A 15,431-nucleotide genomic window follows, 5' to 3' on the forward strand; every position below is an offset into this window, starting at 1 on the left:
GAGTCCCACACATAGCAGGGTTCTCCTGGAGCAGCCCCCCACCCCCGCCCAGAATAGAGTGCTTGTACAGCAGAGTACCTACATAGCAGAGTCTCTGAACAGAAGGAACCTCACAGAGCTGAAGTAGTCCTCACAATACCTTGTCTATCAAAACCCCAATGGACAAGTTTAGGAAAATGCTAGCCACCATGAAACAAAACAACAAAACTGACTTGTTTAATGGGGCTTCTTGTCTATTCTGACAAAATATCAAGTAGGCTCAGGAGCCAGATCTTTGGGACTAAGGGGCACCTTGAGATAAAGGGACAGCAGAGGAATATCAGGGAGCCAAGGTTCTGAATGACCAGCAGGATAGGAAGGATGGTACCGTACACCAGGAACAGAACACAGACTGTCCAGAGCTACGGAGAGCCAGCCAGGCCAGCCTGACAGAGCAGGAAGACAAGATGCTCCAGACAAGGGGCCTGAGAGAAGGAACACAAAGGCCCTGGCCATCATAGTCTTCATCACCCAGAGACACCAACCAGTGAGTTATCTAGATAGACAGGCATGAGCTCTCACATGCACAGAGTATAGATGGTCACTTATACCCAGCAAACACAGATGTTCTCACACTCATAGAACAAAGAAGGCCCACAAAGCCCAGACAACAAGGATGGCTCATACACACTTGGAGATCTGTGACCAAAGTTTGTCTACCAAGGACTCTGGAAAGTAGGCCAGGTCCTCATTCATGGGGCTTCTGGACTACCAGGCAATATTCATGTGACCCCAAGAAATTACTTCTCCCTCTCTGGACTCCACTGGCCTGGAGACAGGATGAGCAGTGAGTTAGGAGTCTGAGAGGGCCCAGGAGCCATAAATCCACTGTCCAGTGGCCCTCCTACTACTGGGAGCCCCCTTTAGGCTTGGTGAGGGGCTTGAGTCTACAGCAACAGAAATGAGACCCCATGCTCATCTCTGCCCACCTCCACACATACCCCCAGTCTGGGACCTTGCCCAGGCTGATGCTGATGAGTCTGTCAGTGGGATGTCTGTGGGTGGGCAGCTGAGGGAGCCTGGTCAGGAAATAGCGGCTGTGGTGGAGGGCTCTTCCTCCCACCCTGTGCATACAGCTGCTCCTGCTGGCAGCCAGTTCAGGAGGCCTCTGTCCCAGGCTAGCTTTGGCTTCCCAATGTTCCCTTGGGTGGAGGACAGTATGTGTCTAGGGAAGCCTTTGATCACATGCCCCCAAACTGAGGGTCTCCACTCTCCCTCCATGCCTGCCCTCCACCACTTGGTTAGTCCGCGCCCCACTTGCTGCTAGCGCCAGCAAAGCTAGGGTTTGCATTGGCTTCAGGCCAAACCCCGGAATGTGCCTGCTGGCTGCCCGGCAGCTGTTCCTGGAAGAGGGGCGACAATGCACAGACTGTCTGTGAGATGGGGGTGGATGGGGTGCAGGCTGCCCAGAGCTATGCATGAATAGAGCACAGAGGCCCTGAGACAGGAATGAATGGGATCACTGGGCCCAGACACCCCTGAATGGGTTAGGACATCCAAAGATGCACTGGAGCTTGGAACTGGCCACCCGGGAGCTCCGACCTGGGATGTGGGCCTATGTAAGGTCTAGGAAGAGGTAGTGGTAGGAACACATGTCACCCCCAAATCCTGGTGGGCTAGGGAAGAGTGCGCCTCAGTTCTCAGATCCACAGGCATACTCAATTCAGGCGCTCAGACAGGGGTTAAAAGGAACAGTGCCCCGATTCCAGACCCCTCAAAGGTCATATCACCTATACACTGGTATGTTTCAGGCACAGCACTGTGGAATTCAGCTATGGGGTACAAGATACAAAGGTTCTTGCATCAGTGGGGTTCATATCTTCCACATGCTGCTGGTTGTGGGGTCCTCAGAAATCCACAGCAGGAACTCTTGATGCTAGAAGGTGAAGCAGCCAACCTGGCGCCATGCATGAATAGAGACTGGGACCAGGAGGGATATGGACTCACACGGGCCGTGACGCCCGCTGGTGATGAATGGGCAGTGGACATCCAAAGACGCAGTGGATCTTGGAACAGCAACCGGGGCCCCTTGCCTCGGGTTGTGGGCCTACGTGAGAGACAGGCAGTAGGGTGTTAGGCTGCCAAAGACCCTGGTGAAGGAGGACAAGCTGTCCAAACCTCAGGCGATGATGAAGAGGAAGACTGAGGCCTTGGAGTGGGGGGTGCATGTCAGCATCAGCCAGCACTCTTGGGTTGGCGCACAGCTCCTGGGTGATGGGGAGGGTTGGCTGAGACCCTGGAAACTGGGGCGGGGGAGCTGTGGGGTGATTCTTGAAGTCTTTTCTACCTAGCAGTTTAGAGGAATGAAGGGCAGGCTGCCAGACACCCAGAAAAGCAAGGGTTCCCAGGAAGATGTTGCAGGGTGCAGCTAGCCAGGAGCAGGAGCATAAACTCTCTGTTTAGCCCAAGGGAGGGCACAGTCGCCATGTCTCCTGCTATGTAGGCAAAGGGACAGGGCTGTTCCCAGCCTTGGATGGACCCACTATACTTACGGAGATGCATGAAAGATGCTCAGATCTCTGAGAACCCATACACAGCACATAGGCACCTGGAGGTGGGTGCCAGCTGTACCTATGCAGAGGACTGGGGTGCAGCATGGAGACAGTGAGCCACATAAAGTGGGGCTCTTGGAACCTAGCCATTGTGCTGCTGAGAGTGAAAGGTACCTAGAGGTATCAGGCCTCCATAGTCTGGTCAGCCTAGTGACCTAGGTGAGCAGAGTACCCACATCAGAACTCCAAGAAAGTGTGGCACAAATTCTACCAGAGAAGTCATGGAATGAAACTCAGTGGATACAGTGCTTGCCTACAATACATGAGGCCCTGAGTTGATCCAGATCATTGTATAAACTGGGCTTGGTAGCCTGTAATCCCAGCACTCAGGAGGTCAAGGCAGAGAATCAGAACTTACATGGTGAATTTCAGGCCAGCCTGGGCTACATGAGACCCTGTCTCAAGAACACAAAGAAGCTGCTACTATGCTTTACAAGGCGAGGGATTGGGCAAAGGCTGTAAAGTCCAACTGTCCACTCAGAGGACATGGGGTGGCCAGGATGAAAATGCTGAAGAGATTGTGGATGGGAAGCTCAAGTCTGTGGGGACTCCATGCTCAGCTCATGGGGCACAGGTACCACACACTCAGACCCACGGGTACAGGGATCAGAACGCAGTGATCAGATCTTGAGCAGGCTCAGCTCATGGGGCACAGGTACAGGGTGCAGACACCTGGGCGGCTGAGGGAGGGCAGACAGCCCAGAGCTCGATGAATGGCACACAGAGAGCTAAGACAAGGGTGAATAGGACACACACAGCAGTGTGATGCCCAGGAACAGCATGTCCAAAACCACAGGAACGCGGCGCCGGCCCTGGGCCTCCGGCCTGGCAGGCAGGCCTATGTACCTTGTGTCAATAGGCGATTCAGTAGGCCTAACAAGTGGGGTACAAGCTGTTTAAGACCCTGATGACCACAGAATGGGGCTCCTGTTTCCAAATGAACAGGGAACAGGTCACCCAGCTGCAGAGACTTCTGGGTAGATGGGGCATGTGCCTCAAGTATTCGCAAATAACGAGTAAAGACACCGTTTTATGGTCTCCCTACATGAACAGATACCCCCAAATCAAGCTGTACGATAGATGGGGCTCTGGACTCCAGTTCTCTCAAGCCTTTGGGAGATGCATTCAGCCACCCAGTGAGTGAGGGCCACCATGATGAAGCATGTGTCCCCACCTATATCTGAGATGATAAGACTCACCCAGGCACTGCACAGATAAGAGTTCACACCCCTGGGGTCTTGGATATAGAGTCTCAAAACTCAGTGTGTCCTATCCAAGGAAGTCACAGCGTAACAGCATCATGCTTAAGTAGGGTGCAAGATCCTGGTGTAGCAGGGACCATCTACAACGTATACCAAAACACAGGCAGGAGGCCCATACCCTAGAGGCTCGGATGATTTCTCTAGATTCTAGGACGTTGGGGTTCGGTCTCCCTGGGTAGTTGAGAGATAGGTTCTGTGTTTCTTGGGCGCCGGGGTGACGGATCAGTGTGCTTTCTCCAGTGCTTGAGTGACAGGCTATAGCTTTATTAGATCTCCAGTAATAATGTACAGATTCCCCATATGTTTAGAAGTTGGGGTTCAGTTTCCAAAAGTACCTACACAATGAGGCTCGTGTTTGTTCTGATGCCGGGGTGTTGGGAGTGCACCCTCCCTCGGTGAGAAAGGCCTGGATAACCTGAGTGGACACGCAAACTACATACAGAGGTCTGGGACAAGTTGAGCACCCATCTTTAGCCGTCCCAGGACCAAGGTAGAAAGGGTGCCTAGAGAGATAGGGCCCACAGCGGGGTCAGTACATTCAGGGAACACGTGTCCCATCCCAGCACGTCTCCTGCTTCCTTGCCAGAGGCTCTGGGCTCTCCCGCCAGCGTCTGCCGTGTGTTCTGACCTCAAACATTCTCCAGGCATCCTCAAAGGAAGCATCCGAGTCCAGGAGCCCCGCCAGGGTCTCCACGGGGCTTCTGGCTGCCAAGCCGCCGTCTGGGGGCCGCGGGCCTGGCCGTGGGCTGCCAGCTCTGTTTGGTTTTCTCCTTCCTGCCTCAGAACCTCAGACGCCGTCTCGCCACGGAGGCGCCCTCATTCTGGAGAGGCACAAAGCCCCTACACAGCCGGGTGGTGGGAGCTACTTGGGGGGCCTGAAGCTCTGCTGCACAGGGGCCTGGTGGGTCCCAAAGTACAAGTGCTTACTACTAGGGCGCCTTGGTATCCCTGCAGGCAGGCCACCGGCCCCGCTGATCTTTCTAAGCCCCTGCCACATCACCTGAGTCATACAGGGGATGGACCCATCTCACATCCGTGCCCACGTGTCCGGTGCCGCTTGTGAGTGGCATGGATGTACACATCCCATAGGCAAAAGTCCTAGAACATCCTCTAGTAGAAGTTTCCTCAAAAAGTCCTGTCTGACCAGCCCAGAGACTTGGGGCTAGTGATACATGTCATGTTAACCATTAACCAACCATTCCAGTGTCTGACTGCCAGCCACAGATAAGGGGCTGTGGACTGACCAGACCAGACCAACTGGTCAGAGCACAGGGAGGGCCTCGCACTACAACCCTGGTTGGACCCGAACTCATGGAACAGACACTGAGGTTAGGTTATTGCTAAAAATCTAACCTCGGACATCAGGATGAGGGCTTACTCCCTGGGAAGCTAGAACCTCAAGGGAGTAGGTCGGGAAGGCCTCCAGAACGTTCTCTGAAGGTGGCAACAAAGTCAGTCAGGCCCTTGTGGACCCAGGACAATGCTGCACAGCACCGGGCAGCTCCTCTACAGAGTTCCACCCTCTTTGTGCTTGGTTCCCTAGGCCTGCATTGCCAGGAGGCACACTCTTCAACCAAGCAGTTGTGACTCAGGCCTTCTGGGTGTGTGAGCCTGCACAGAGGTCAGCCCAGCAGGCCTATCACCCCCCTCTTTTTTTTTTTTTTTTTAAACAAAGTTTGGTGTGGCTTGAGGTGACTCCCAGCCTTGAGGAACCCTTTGAAATAGCCTGGAGTCCAGACACCTGCTCTAGGGCCTCAGAGAGGGGAGACCATTTTTCTCAAGGGAGTTTCCTGGCTCCTGAGGGCCAGAAGTTCTGGCCATGAGGTGGGGCTCCCCAAAGCTCTGCCTCCACACCCTTCCCTCCCCCCAAGATTCATCTGATCACTAGCAACAGGAGCTGGCTCTGCTGTGGGCTCCAGGTGCTGCCCGAGAGTGGACCAACCAGCCTCGCAGTGGCTAGCGTCTGAACGAGAAGGCCAGAGCCCACCGGTCCCAGGAAGCCTGAAGTCCCAGTAGGCCTCAGGTGAGGAAGGGATTGTTCCTGGGCTTGGGGTATTTTGCTTCTCTGGGGAAAGGGAGTACAGAAACCTGCTGCCTGTGAAACACCACTGGGTCTTGTTAGGCTGAGGGTGAAGGGAGTTGGTCTAACCTAGAAACAAATATCTGACCCTGGGCTGCCAGGGAATTTAGAGAAGCGCCCCCAGCACTGGTTTGCATGGATTCTGTCTTAAAGGGGGCCCTGGGTGGCATCCAGTACAAGACTGGGTAGTTTTGAGGGACCTGGAAGGGATACCTGGAGAAAGCAGGGCTGAAGCGAGCCTTAGATGGTGAGTAGAGTAAGGCTGTGGGCTGGGGTGGTGGATACAGGCCTCCGACCCAGGTGTGAGTCAGACGCAGGGCCTGGAAGGGATTACAAAGCTGGATGCACAAAGGCACTGGGAGGGCGCTTGGGGGTGTAGCAGGGACTCCCATCCCACTTTCCTGGGTCAAACAGCGCTGGCCCCTTGCGAGAATCTCCCTTCACAGTCATAGAAGGCAGACTTCCAAAGTCAGCAGGAAGATCTGCCTGCTGCTCAGGGGTGGGTGCTGCCCCGGGTCATATAAATAAAGATAGCCAAGTCCCTAGGGTAGGGCTGGAGCATTGTAGAGCCTCTTTTTTGTTTGCCCCGCACAGACTGCTCACACGGTCCATGAAGCAGCAAGCTTCTTGATGCTGCTAGGAGGTGGGAACCAGTGGGAAGAATGGCTCCACCTGGTGGCTGCATTTCGACCTGCACCCTTACCACCATGAGGTCCTGGGGGTCCTAAGGGACCTTGATCTCTCCAGGCCTTGAAAAATCTCCCTAGTACTAAGAGATGGTGTTCCTGAGGCCCCATAATCCTCCAGAGCCAGCTTACAGACAGCCAGAAGTCCCCTGAGGACATGGGTCAGCAACATACTATCCTCCTGAGCTACATGTAGAGAGAAGTCACGGCTTCTGGGATCTCTGGGCCCTCTGCCACTTGTTCTCAGGGTAAGGGGTGGAGGACCCGAACCAGGAAAGACACAGAAAGGAAGTTACATGTGGAGAGAGAGAAAGAGAGAGAGAGCGCAATGTTACTTGAATTCCAACATTCATACAAGCCCCACCATTTTCAAATGGCAAATGTATTTTTTGAGTTCCACTCTGGGAGTCAGATTTGTCTGAGCCTAGCCTCACCCCTCTTTTGTTAGGTACCCTTGAAGAACGACACCCCAGCTCCAGCTCCTACCAGCCTATTCCTCCAGGGACCACTGGGGGCGCTCTGACTGTCGTCTGTGAGCTCCTGCCTAGCAGAGCCCTTCAGAAAACGAGGCAAGAGTGAAGTTAGAGGATAGGAAGGGAGGGTATTGAGGACTGCAGATTACCCTCTCCATCTTCAGGAGACTCACCAAATCTCCACTTTACCAAATTACAGACGGGTCTTGAAACCAAGTTATGGACTAGCCTGGAGATGAGTTAAAATATGGCACTAAAAATTGAGGATTTTCAAAAGTTGAGGAGGGTATTCAGCCTAGCACTATAGTCCTGTCAGGTTCCTGTCAGGAAGGATTGTGAAAGCCTTCCTTTCACAATCATGATGGCTTGTGAAAAACAAAACAAAACAAAACAAAACAAAAAAACACAACAACAACAACAAAACAACCCTCAGCACCTCTGCCCCAGTGTCATACCAACTTCAGAGCACCAGCCTCAGGCCACCCTTGGAAATATCATGGGTCCATGCGTGCAGGACCCCTAAAGGGAGATCTGGGAGGCAGAACCTGGTCCCCTCCTGACCTACAGCTATCCCCAATAACTGGGGTGGATGGTACTGAGCTCTCTGAGCTGTGGCTATCTTGCTCCAGCCTGCCAGGCAGTGAGGCACAGAGGGAGGTATCCCTTGGAATCCTGTTGGGGACTCCAGACTGAGAGTACAGGAGCAAGAAGATCTAACCCAGTTGGTCACTCCTGTACGGGCAGGCTTGTCTAGTAACTTGTATACAGTCTGGCCTTAGATATGACAGGAGGGGTGGCAGGCTCTTGCAGCACAGTGGGATTAGACCCATGTTTTAGAAACTGAATTCTGGACAGCAGCTGCCACCTAGGGAAGCTGGGGAGAGGGATCTGAGTTCAGGAAGTCACTGTGGTTCCCAGCCCCCAGCTGAGAGCCTCACCCTTCCTGCTCATGGTGGAAGAGGCCAGCTTGCCAGGTGTGCACCCTCCGCAGGCCCCGGGCAGGTAGGGTACAGAGGCCAAGGCAGCTTCATGGCCTCTTCCTTCCCACTCCCGTGCCAAGGGTGGCCAAGCAGGCAGGTAGGCAAGTCTGGGCGGGCATTGATTCAGCGTGGAGGAATGTTCAGGCTCTCCCAGCTATGCCCTGCCCCTGCCTGCCCCCACCTCGCCCTCATCCTCAGGCGCTACTGGCCTGGTGCCCGTGCCAGCAAAGCTCCTTCAGCCTTGGCTTGCTGGAGCGCATGCCCACCTACCGGTGGCCCCGTGCCCTGCACCTCCAGCTCCCTCCTACATGAACTCATGGCCCAAGCTGCTCTTGGGCCTGAGGCTACAGTGAACTAGACTACCTTGTAGAATATGGTGGGTCTTTGGAGTACAGGAGGGCTATGATGGGTCCTCCTCAGGAAAAGAGACACCCCTAAAAATAAGAAAAGGCCTCTGAGTCCCAGGGGAGGGAAGAGGGCAACGCTCTGCCTGCAATATGGGTTGGAGGATCCGCGTGATCAAGGGCCAGGAAAAGCAGATATGGCTACCCAGACCTGGCCTGCTTGGGGGTTGGGGAATGGGGAAAGTGGCAACAGGGCAGGCTTGTGGCAACTATGTCAATGCTTTGGCCAAGGCTCAGAGCCTCTCTCTCTGCCTGACTTCCTGACTAGCATTCTTGCCCCTGGCCACCCTAGGCTACCTTCTTACCTAGGGTGGACTCGATACTGGCTGATGCCAGGTGAAGGTGAGAGGACCACCCCTCAAGTGGCCTGGATTCCAAGCCAATAGGGGCAGAAAGATGGGGTATGCCCCAGACCCCCGCAGCACCTTGGCCCCAATTGATGCCACAACTGAACCCAGTCTCATCCCAGACCTCATTGCCAGGATCCCCTGTGAGTGGTTGGAACTCCAGGAGTGGTGTGGGCATGGTCCAGCCTAGAAGGGACCCAGATTGTCTAGAGAGGCATTTCAGCAGCCTGTGCCCCCGGCCCAGGGCCCCGCTGGGTAGTCTTTATAGTTATTCTCGCTGCTGGAGTCCTCCTGGTCTCCTGTCTGATCTGTGTCATCTGCTGCTGTTGCCACCGCCGCCGACCCAGGAAGCAACCCAAAGACAAAGAAGCTGTGGGCCTGGGCAGCGCTCAAAGCAGCACCACTACTCACCTGGTGAGGAGCAGAAACCTGGACCAACCTGTGCCCAATCCTGTACTGGCCCACTCCAGGGAGGGCAATGCAAGATCCGGGCTAGAGAGCTTAGGGCAGCCCTGACAGGCCTTCTTGGCAAAGGAAGGAGATGAACAAGGGAGATGGGGGAGGAGGCACTCAAGGAGCAGGCGGATGCTGGCCCATGGGTCATTGGAAGCCACAATAGTAGTGGTGGTAATACCAAACATGCTATGTTGATGGCAGATCTGGCTGGTCTCAAGGAGCTGTGCTAGGGTTATGAACCCTTTTGTGGGCTCCTCCTCCTGCTCCTAGAAAACTAGTCACTGTGAGTGCTCCAGTGGATTAGACAATTATGGAAGAATATAGGTGGTGTGACCTGTATTATGAGAGCCCAGGCCTCTGGTTGGTGATTGGTCACAACCGTGCTTGTCTGATCCTCCACCAGGTCCAGCCAGATGTGGACTGCCTAGAGCCCTGCTCTGGGGGAGCTCAACAGTGGGGGCGACTGTTGCTCTCCCTGGAATATAACTTTGGAAGCCAGGAGGTAAGGCCCACCCATCAGATCCAGAGGCTCCAAGGTTGATGGAGAGTATGACGGATGAAGTGCCAGGTAGAGGGGAGCATGGGAAGAGGACCCCCAGGTTGAGCCAAACCACTGGCCCCCTAGATTAAGGTGGGCCTGAGGCAGGCTGAAAACCTGAAGACAGAAGGCACAGCAGACCCCTATGCCCGAATCAGTGTTTCCACCCAGGCTGGGAGAAGACATGAGACAAAGGTGCACCGTGGGACGCTCTGTCCCATGTTTGAAGAGACGTGCTCCTTCCTAGTAAGTCAAGCCCAGGTAGGTAGAGTGGGCCGGAGCCAGGGCAGCAGGACCGAGCTCATAGACCTGCCTGCAGGTCCCACCCGCAGAGCTGCCCAGGGCCACTCTGAAGGTACAGCTGTTGGACTTCAAGCGGTTTTCAGAACACGAGCCACTGGGGGAGCTCCAACTACCGCTGAGCACTGTGGACCCTCAGCATGTCCTGGAGAGCTGGTACCAGCTGGGCCCTCCAGGTACCACTGAGGTGAGCCTGGCTGATAGGGCCCCAGGTTCTGCCTGTACCATGGGGAAGGCCAAGGTCTGAGTGCTGTACCTGCTGAGCCCAAATCTCCAAGGGCAAGGAGGGCCCTTCCAACTGCAGCCCTGTCTTTTTGCCCATAGCCTGAGCCAATGGGGGAGCTGTGCTTCTCACTGCGCTACGTGCCCAGCTCAGGCCGCCTGACTGTGGTTGTGCTGGAGGCTCGGGGCCTGGATCCAGGGCTTGGAGGTGAGAGCTATACTGGGGTGGACAGAGAACTGGTTCCATGTGTATGTGTGGGACACCCTTCTTGAACTCTCTTGCCCATGCAGAGACCTACGTGAAGGTACAGCTCATGTTAAACCAGAGAAAGTGGAAGAAGAAGAAAACATCCTCTAAGAAGGGCACAACTACCCCATACTTCAATGAGGCCTTCAGCTTCCTGGTTCCCTTTAGCCAGCTCCAGGTGGGGAGCTGGGAGGAAGGGCAGAGTGGCCTGGGATGTTGTGCCAGGCCAAACTGACAACCTTTTCCTCCCCTCTGTGTCTACAGAATGTGGACCTGGTGCTGGCTGTCTGGGCCCGTGGCCTACAGCTCTGGGCTGAGCCTGTGGGCAAGGTGTTGCTGGGTCCCCGGGCTTCAGGCCAACCCCTACAGCACTGGGCAGACATGTTGGCCCATGCTCGGCGGCCCATCGCCCAGTGGCACCACCTGCAGTCCCCCAGGGAAGTGGACCGTGCTCTGGCCCTGCAGCCTCGTCGTCTTCCCCTACCTAGGCTTCACTCCTAAAAAAAAAAAAAAAAAAAAAAAAAAAACAGGTCTCAGTTTTCCCAAATGGGGCTGTGGGCAGGCTCTTCAGATCTCTGTAATAAATGCCTTTCTCTTTCTCGCTCATGTGTCCTGACGGAACCCTTTGAGGAGATGCAAGGTGGGCTACACTCTGGCACCACAGTCCTCTCAAGGGTGGGATAGAGTTCTCTGAACAGATTTGCCAGTCCTGAGCCAAGGCCTGATTCTTAGGTCTTCTCCTGGAAGTTTGGCACTATCCCCTCTGCCAGCTGGGATTGTCAGAGGAGCAGGAGGCTAGAGCTGATCCTGTTGGGACAAAGAGGGCAATGGGGCGGGGGTGGGGGAAGTTGTGGGTAGCTACAGCGTGGGGAAGAGACCCTAACACCATGAGGGATGATGGCACAGAGTGTTCTCTGCACTATCAGCAGGGGGCAGTAGATGCCTTTGGAAGCTGCACTGGGGCCTTTGGGGGCGCGCAGCCCTGGCCTGTGATATACCTCTTAATCCCAGCACATCTGGCGGGCTTTAACAGCTCCAACCTCCTCTGATCCCCAGGGGCCCCAGAGCAGCAGGGTTGGGGCCAAGCCATGATCTGGGTGTCTTTGGGTGGGGTTCAGGAGCGGGAAAGGGGCGAGGGCCTGGCCCAAGTAAGCCAGGCAATGCAGGGCCTGCCTAGGCAACCAAGGGCCCTGAGCCCCCAGAGGTCAGAGAGAGGTTCCTAGGGCGGTGGCACCACTCTCTGAGGTTGAAGGACATGTTCCAAGTTGCCTGAGCAGAGGCACCCCTGGGTAGGGTGTGCGGCAGGCTGGGAGAGGCCCAGCTGCTGGTCCGGGGGCCCATTTGCTTCTCTTCCTGGGCAGAAGGGCAAGTTCACTCCAAGAGGTCCACACCACTCTTCCAAGCCCCGACTACCACACAGGACCCAGGAGACTGTTTTGGTTTTAGTTGGGGATGGGGGTATCCAATTTTGCAGTAGGACTGATGAGGTGAACCGTCAGCCCAGGGGCCCAAGCAAGGAACGAGCACCCAGCAGACAGTGAGTGGCCACGGTGGGCACTGAGCTACAAGGCCACGCCATTTGACAGTGACTCCAGTTCAGCCCACATGTGGTGAGGTCAGGTTTCCCTTGGAGGAAGACTTCAGTGGATGCTTGAGCCGGGTACCTTGGAGACCCACAAGCAAGGTTACCCTTGCTGTCCCAAGGGCTTTTGCAGGAACAAGGGTGGCATCTTGAACGCGTCACTGAGACATAAATAGAGCAAACCAACCCCTCCACCCCAAGACTTCTTGGACAGGCCAGCGCCTGGGATGGCTGGCCAGGCGGCTGGGCAGGTGGGGAGGCTCTCCTCCTCTCTGTGCCCCCATTGGTCTGAGGAGACTCCATGCCCTTTCTGAGCAGGGGCCCGGCACAGGGAAAGCCATTTATACCCCTCCCCCTGACCCACCAGCCCAGCTCACTGCTGCCGGCTTGACCTCGCTCTCAGCCTTGCTGCACAGACCCTAGGTGAGGCCTGGCCCATCTTCTTGAGGCTGGAGGACAGGGCACTACTCAGGCTAGCTCACAGGAGGACTTCCCTGGGCAGGGGCTTGGGGGTCTGGGGTCTGTTGGCAACAGCTCTCTCTGGGGTCTCCCACAGAGCTAGGATGGAGAAGCAACAAATGCTGCCAGGATGGGGCAGGGGTCGTCAACAGGCTTCTAGAAACAGGCTCTGAGTCTGGGGACAAACAAGCAGGAGCATGTTCAGGTCAAGCAAGCGGGGACCTGAGCCCCCAGGCCACACAGAAGAGCACTTTCTTCAGTGTATTTACATGTCCAGCTAAAGGAGCAAGAGTTAAAAATAACAGGCTCACTCTGGCACCTGTGCTGGCCAGCCTCACCCCTCCCTCAGGGACAGCTGCAGCTCCTCAGTCCCCGCCTGGGACATTTTGGGAACACTTTCTCCTCTTACTTCTCACCCTCAGGGTTGGGGGTGGTGGTGGTGTGTGGTGTCCTCCAAATCCTTGCCCTCTGAGAAGGTCTGAGTTGGAGGTGGAGCAGAAGTGAGCACAGGTCTCCATGCTTGGCTTCACGCAAGACAGACACTGACATCTTCACCTCTCTCCCCACAGGCCCAGAGCTCGGGATCTCAGGATGGGGGAGTAAGTGGCGCCCAGTGTGACTCCTACTGCGGTCCCCTCCTAGGGCTCCCGTATCACATCTCCCTGATCTCTGTGGCTACCCCCCCCCTTCAGCCCCATCTACCCCTAGGTTTCTACCCCATGAGCCAGTCTAACTTCTCTTTTCTCTCCCACCCCCACCTCCTTCTTCCTCCTGGGACAGTGAGGAGGTGAGTATCCTCTGAGACTATAGTGGTTCCCTGAGGCTAGATCAGAAACACCCTTGTCAAGGCCTTCAGGTGCCCCACCCCTGAGCTACCCTAGAGAGAGCATGATAGAGGAAGTGCCTGCCTGGTATTTTAGGAGGTGGGGGAAGTGTGACTTGGGCCTAATAACAAGGGAATCACTTCTCTTTTCTGATTTCTGTTCACCACTCACCTCCCAGCGCTCCCCTTGACCACAGCTTTTGAGCCCCCCTCTTCATCCCCAAATCAATCCCATCATCCTCTCTATCCCTATGTACCACCTAAGCAAAGGTCAGGACCACAGGCATGTGTCTCTGAAGCAGGCCCTAGAGTAGGGGAAAAAACAAAAGGGTCCTAGGCAGTGGTCCTATGGCCTCCTTGGGAGCCTCAAGTCAGATGGCTCCAAGGAGGACAGAACTCTGGAAGTGGCCTGACTCTGACTCCTCTCTCCTATTCTGCAGAAGCGCAACAGGGCCATCACGGCCCGGAGACAGCACCTGAAGGTAGGGGTGGGGTGCTGCAGAGGGCTGGGGCTCCATAGCTGCGGGTGGGAGTTCGCTGCAGACCCTCACTCCCACCATTCTGTTTCTCAGAGTGTGATGCTCCAGATTGCGGCCACAGAGCTGGAGAAAGAGGAAAGCCGCCGAGAATCTGAGAAGCAAAACTACCTGTCAGAGCACTGCCCACCTCTGCATATCCCAGGCTCCATGTCTGAAGTGCAGGTAGTCCCTTCCTGCCACTTACCACCCAAAGCCCTGTTACCCCTATTCTTCAGTAGATCAAGCCTGGTGGATCAGGACTGGGAGGGGACAGTGGTCTTCAGGTGCCAGGGTGGCCACCTACCCACTGCTTGCCCACCCAGGAACTGTGCAAACAACTGCATTCGAAGATCGATGTGGCCGAGGAGGAGAAATATGACATGGAGGTGAAGGTGCAGAAGAGCAGCAAGGAGGTGAGAGGGAGGAGCCAGTGGAGAGGTGTGATATATGGCATGGGGGTGGAGTCAGGGGCTTCAAGAGTCACAAATAGCGGTGGGACAATATGAAGGTGGAGCCAGATGACATGGGATGAAGCCAAGTGATATGGGGGTGAGGCCAGCTGATATGGGATGCTATGGGTGATGTGAAAGTAAGGCCAAAGATACAGGGCCAGGTCAGGGATATGAGGGCTGCTAGGTCCCTAAACCTCCTGCTCCTTCCTCCCAGCTGGAAGATATGAACCAGAAGCTATTTGACCTGAGGGGCAAGTTCAAGAGGCCCCCACTGCGGAGGGTGCGCATGTCAGCTGATGCCATGCTGAAGGCACTGCTGGGCTCCAAGCACAAGGTGTGCATGGACCTGAGAGCCAACCTGAAGCAGGTCAAGAAGGAAGACACTGAGAAGGTAGGTTGGGGCCCAGGGGAGGGCCAAACAGTAGAGCCCACTCACAGTCCCATTCATAGAGAGTCAACTGATTCAGAGTAGTCTGGGGAAGACTGGGGTAGGTCTGAGGCCTCTCTCTGGTCCTACCCTCAGGAGCGGGATCTGCGCGACGTGGGTGACTGGAGGAAGAACATTGAGGAGAAGTCTGGCATGGAGGGCCGGAAGAAGATGTTCGAGTCTGAGTCCTAACTGCCCACTGCCCCAATCCCACCCCACCTCTGGGGGAGCACCCGACAACCAGGCTGGGAGTACTTGGCCTCTCTCCAATAAAGGATTCGCATCCCTTCCACCGGTGTGGTCTAGCTCTGTCTCTGCCCTCTCTGGAGCCCATAAGCAGTGATCATTGGTGTGGCATCATGTAGGACCCTGGGCTGTACCCTGTAACTGGTGGGTGTGGTCTAACATGAGACCATGGGACTCCAATACACCTGAGCAGAAGTTTCTGGGATCAGCTTCTTTGTCCGTTGATACAGTCATCTACTCAGAAGGGCTATGGCAGGCACACCTCAGGGCAGGTTCAGTCTCCATTCCTCCAGCACTGCCCCTCCTCAGGGCTCCATCTGAGGCCAGAAGTCAGAAGC

At 55.5% G+C, this 15,431-nt stretch overlaps 2 protein-coding genes across 4 annotated transcripts; both read left to right on the forward strand.

Moving 5' to 3' along the window:
• Positions 1 to 5,504: 5,504 nt before the first annotated feature.
• On the forward strand, positions 5,505 to 11,187 carry Syt8 (synaptotagmin 8). 3 transcript variants are annotated; one of them, XM_055614693.1, is made up of 9 exons: positions 5,505 to 5,876; positions 8,769 to 8,966; positions 9,068 to 9,237; positions 9,683 to 9,781; positions 9,905 to 10,063; positions 10,137 to 10,304; positions 10,442 to 10,547; positions 10,631 to 10,764; positions 10,851 to 11,187. In XM_055614693.1, exons 2-9 carry the CDS (start codon positions 8,873 to 8,875, stop codon positions 11,085 to 11,087), a joined length of 1,167 nt encoding a protein of 388 aa, XP_055470668.1. In that variant the 5' UTR covers positions 5,505 to 5,876; positions 8,769 to 8,872; the 3' UTR covers positions 11,088 to 11,187. The 3 variants fall into 3 exon arrangements, with proteins under 3 accessions (XP_055470668.1, XP_055470669.1, XP_055470670.1); XM_055614694.1 differs by having other exon boundaries at positions 8,786 to 8,966; XM_055614695.1 differs by lacking the exon at positions 5,505 to 5,876 and adding an exon at positions 6,553 to 6,576 and having other exon boundaries at positions 8,786 to 8,966.
• Positions 11,188 to 11,219: 32 nt separating this feature from the next.
• Positions 11,220 to 15,122, forward strand: Tnni2 (troponin I2, fast skeletal type). The gene is made up of 9 exons (XM_055614653.1): positions 11,220 to 11,226; positions 11,643 to 11,734; positions 13,197 to 13,276; positions 13,360 to 13,414; positions 13,891 to 13,932; positions 14,023 to 14,151; positions 14,292 to 14,381; positions 14,635 to 14,811; positions 14,944 to 15,122. Exons 1-9 carry the CDS (start codon positions 11,220 to 11,222, stop codon positions 15,037 to 15,039), a joined length of 768 nt encoding a protein of 255 aa, XP_055470628.1. The 3' UTR covers positions 15,040 to 15,122.
• The last annotated feature ends 309 nt before the right edge of the window (positions 15,123 to 15,431 follow it).

Source organism: Psammomys obesus, unplaced genomic scaffold, assembly GCF_907164565.1.
Source record: "Psammomys obesus unplaced genomic scaffold, mPsaObe1.curated_primary_1811, whole genome shotgun sequence".
NCBI lineage: Eukaryota > Metazoa > Chordata > Mammalia > Rodentia > Muridae > Psammomys > Psammomys obesus.

Bases quoted from the DNA above. Each gene is read 5' to 3' on its own strand.
- Syt8 (XM_055614693.1), top strand. From the start codon at position 8,873: ATGGGGTATGCCCCAGACCCCCGCAGCACCTTGGCCCCAATTGATGCC. The intron at 10,305-10,441 runs GTGAGCCTGGCT...TTTTGCCCATAG, and splicing joins GCCCTCCAGGTACCACTGAG to CCTGAGCCAATGGGGGAGCT. The intron at 10,765-10,850 runs GTGGGGAGCTGG...CTGTGTCTACAG, and splicing joins TTCCCTTTAGCCAGCTCCAG to AATGTGGACCTGGTGCTGGC.
- Tnni2 (XM_055614653.1), top strand. The intron at 13,933-14,022 runs GTAGGGGTGGGG...TCTGTTTCTCAG, and splicing joins CCCGGAGACAGCACCTGAAG to AGTGTGATGCTCCAGATTGC. The intron at 14,812-14,943 runs GTAGGTTGGGGC...TCCTACCCTCAG, and splicing joins AGAAGGAAGACACTGAGAAG to GAGCGGGATCTGCGCGACGT.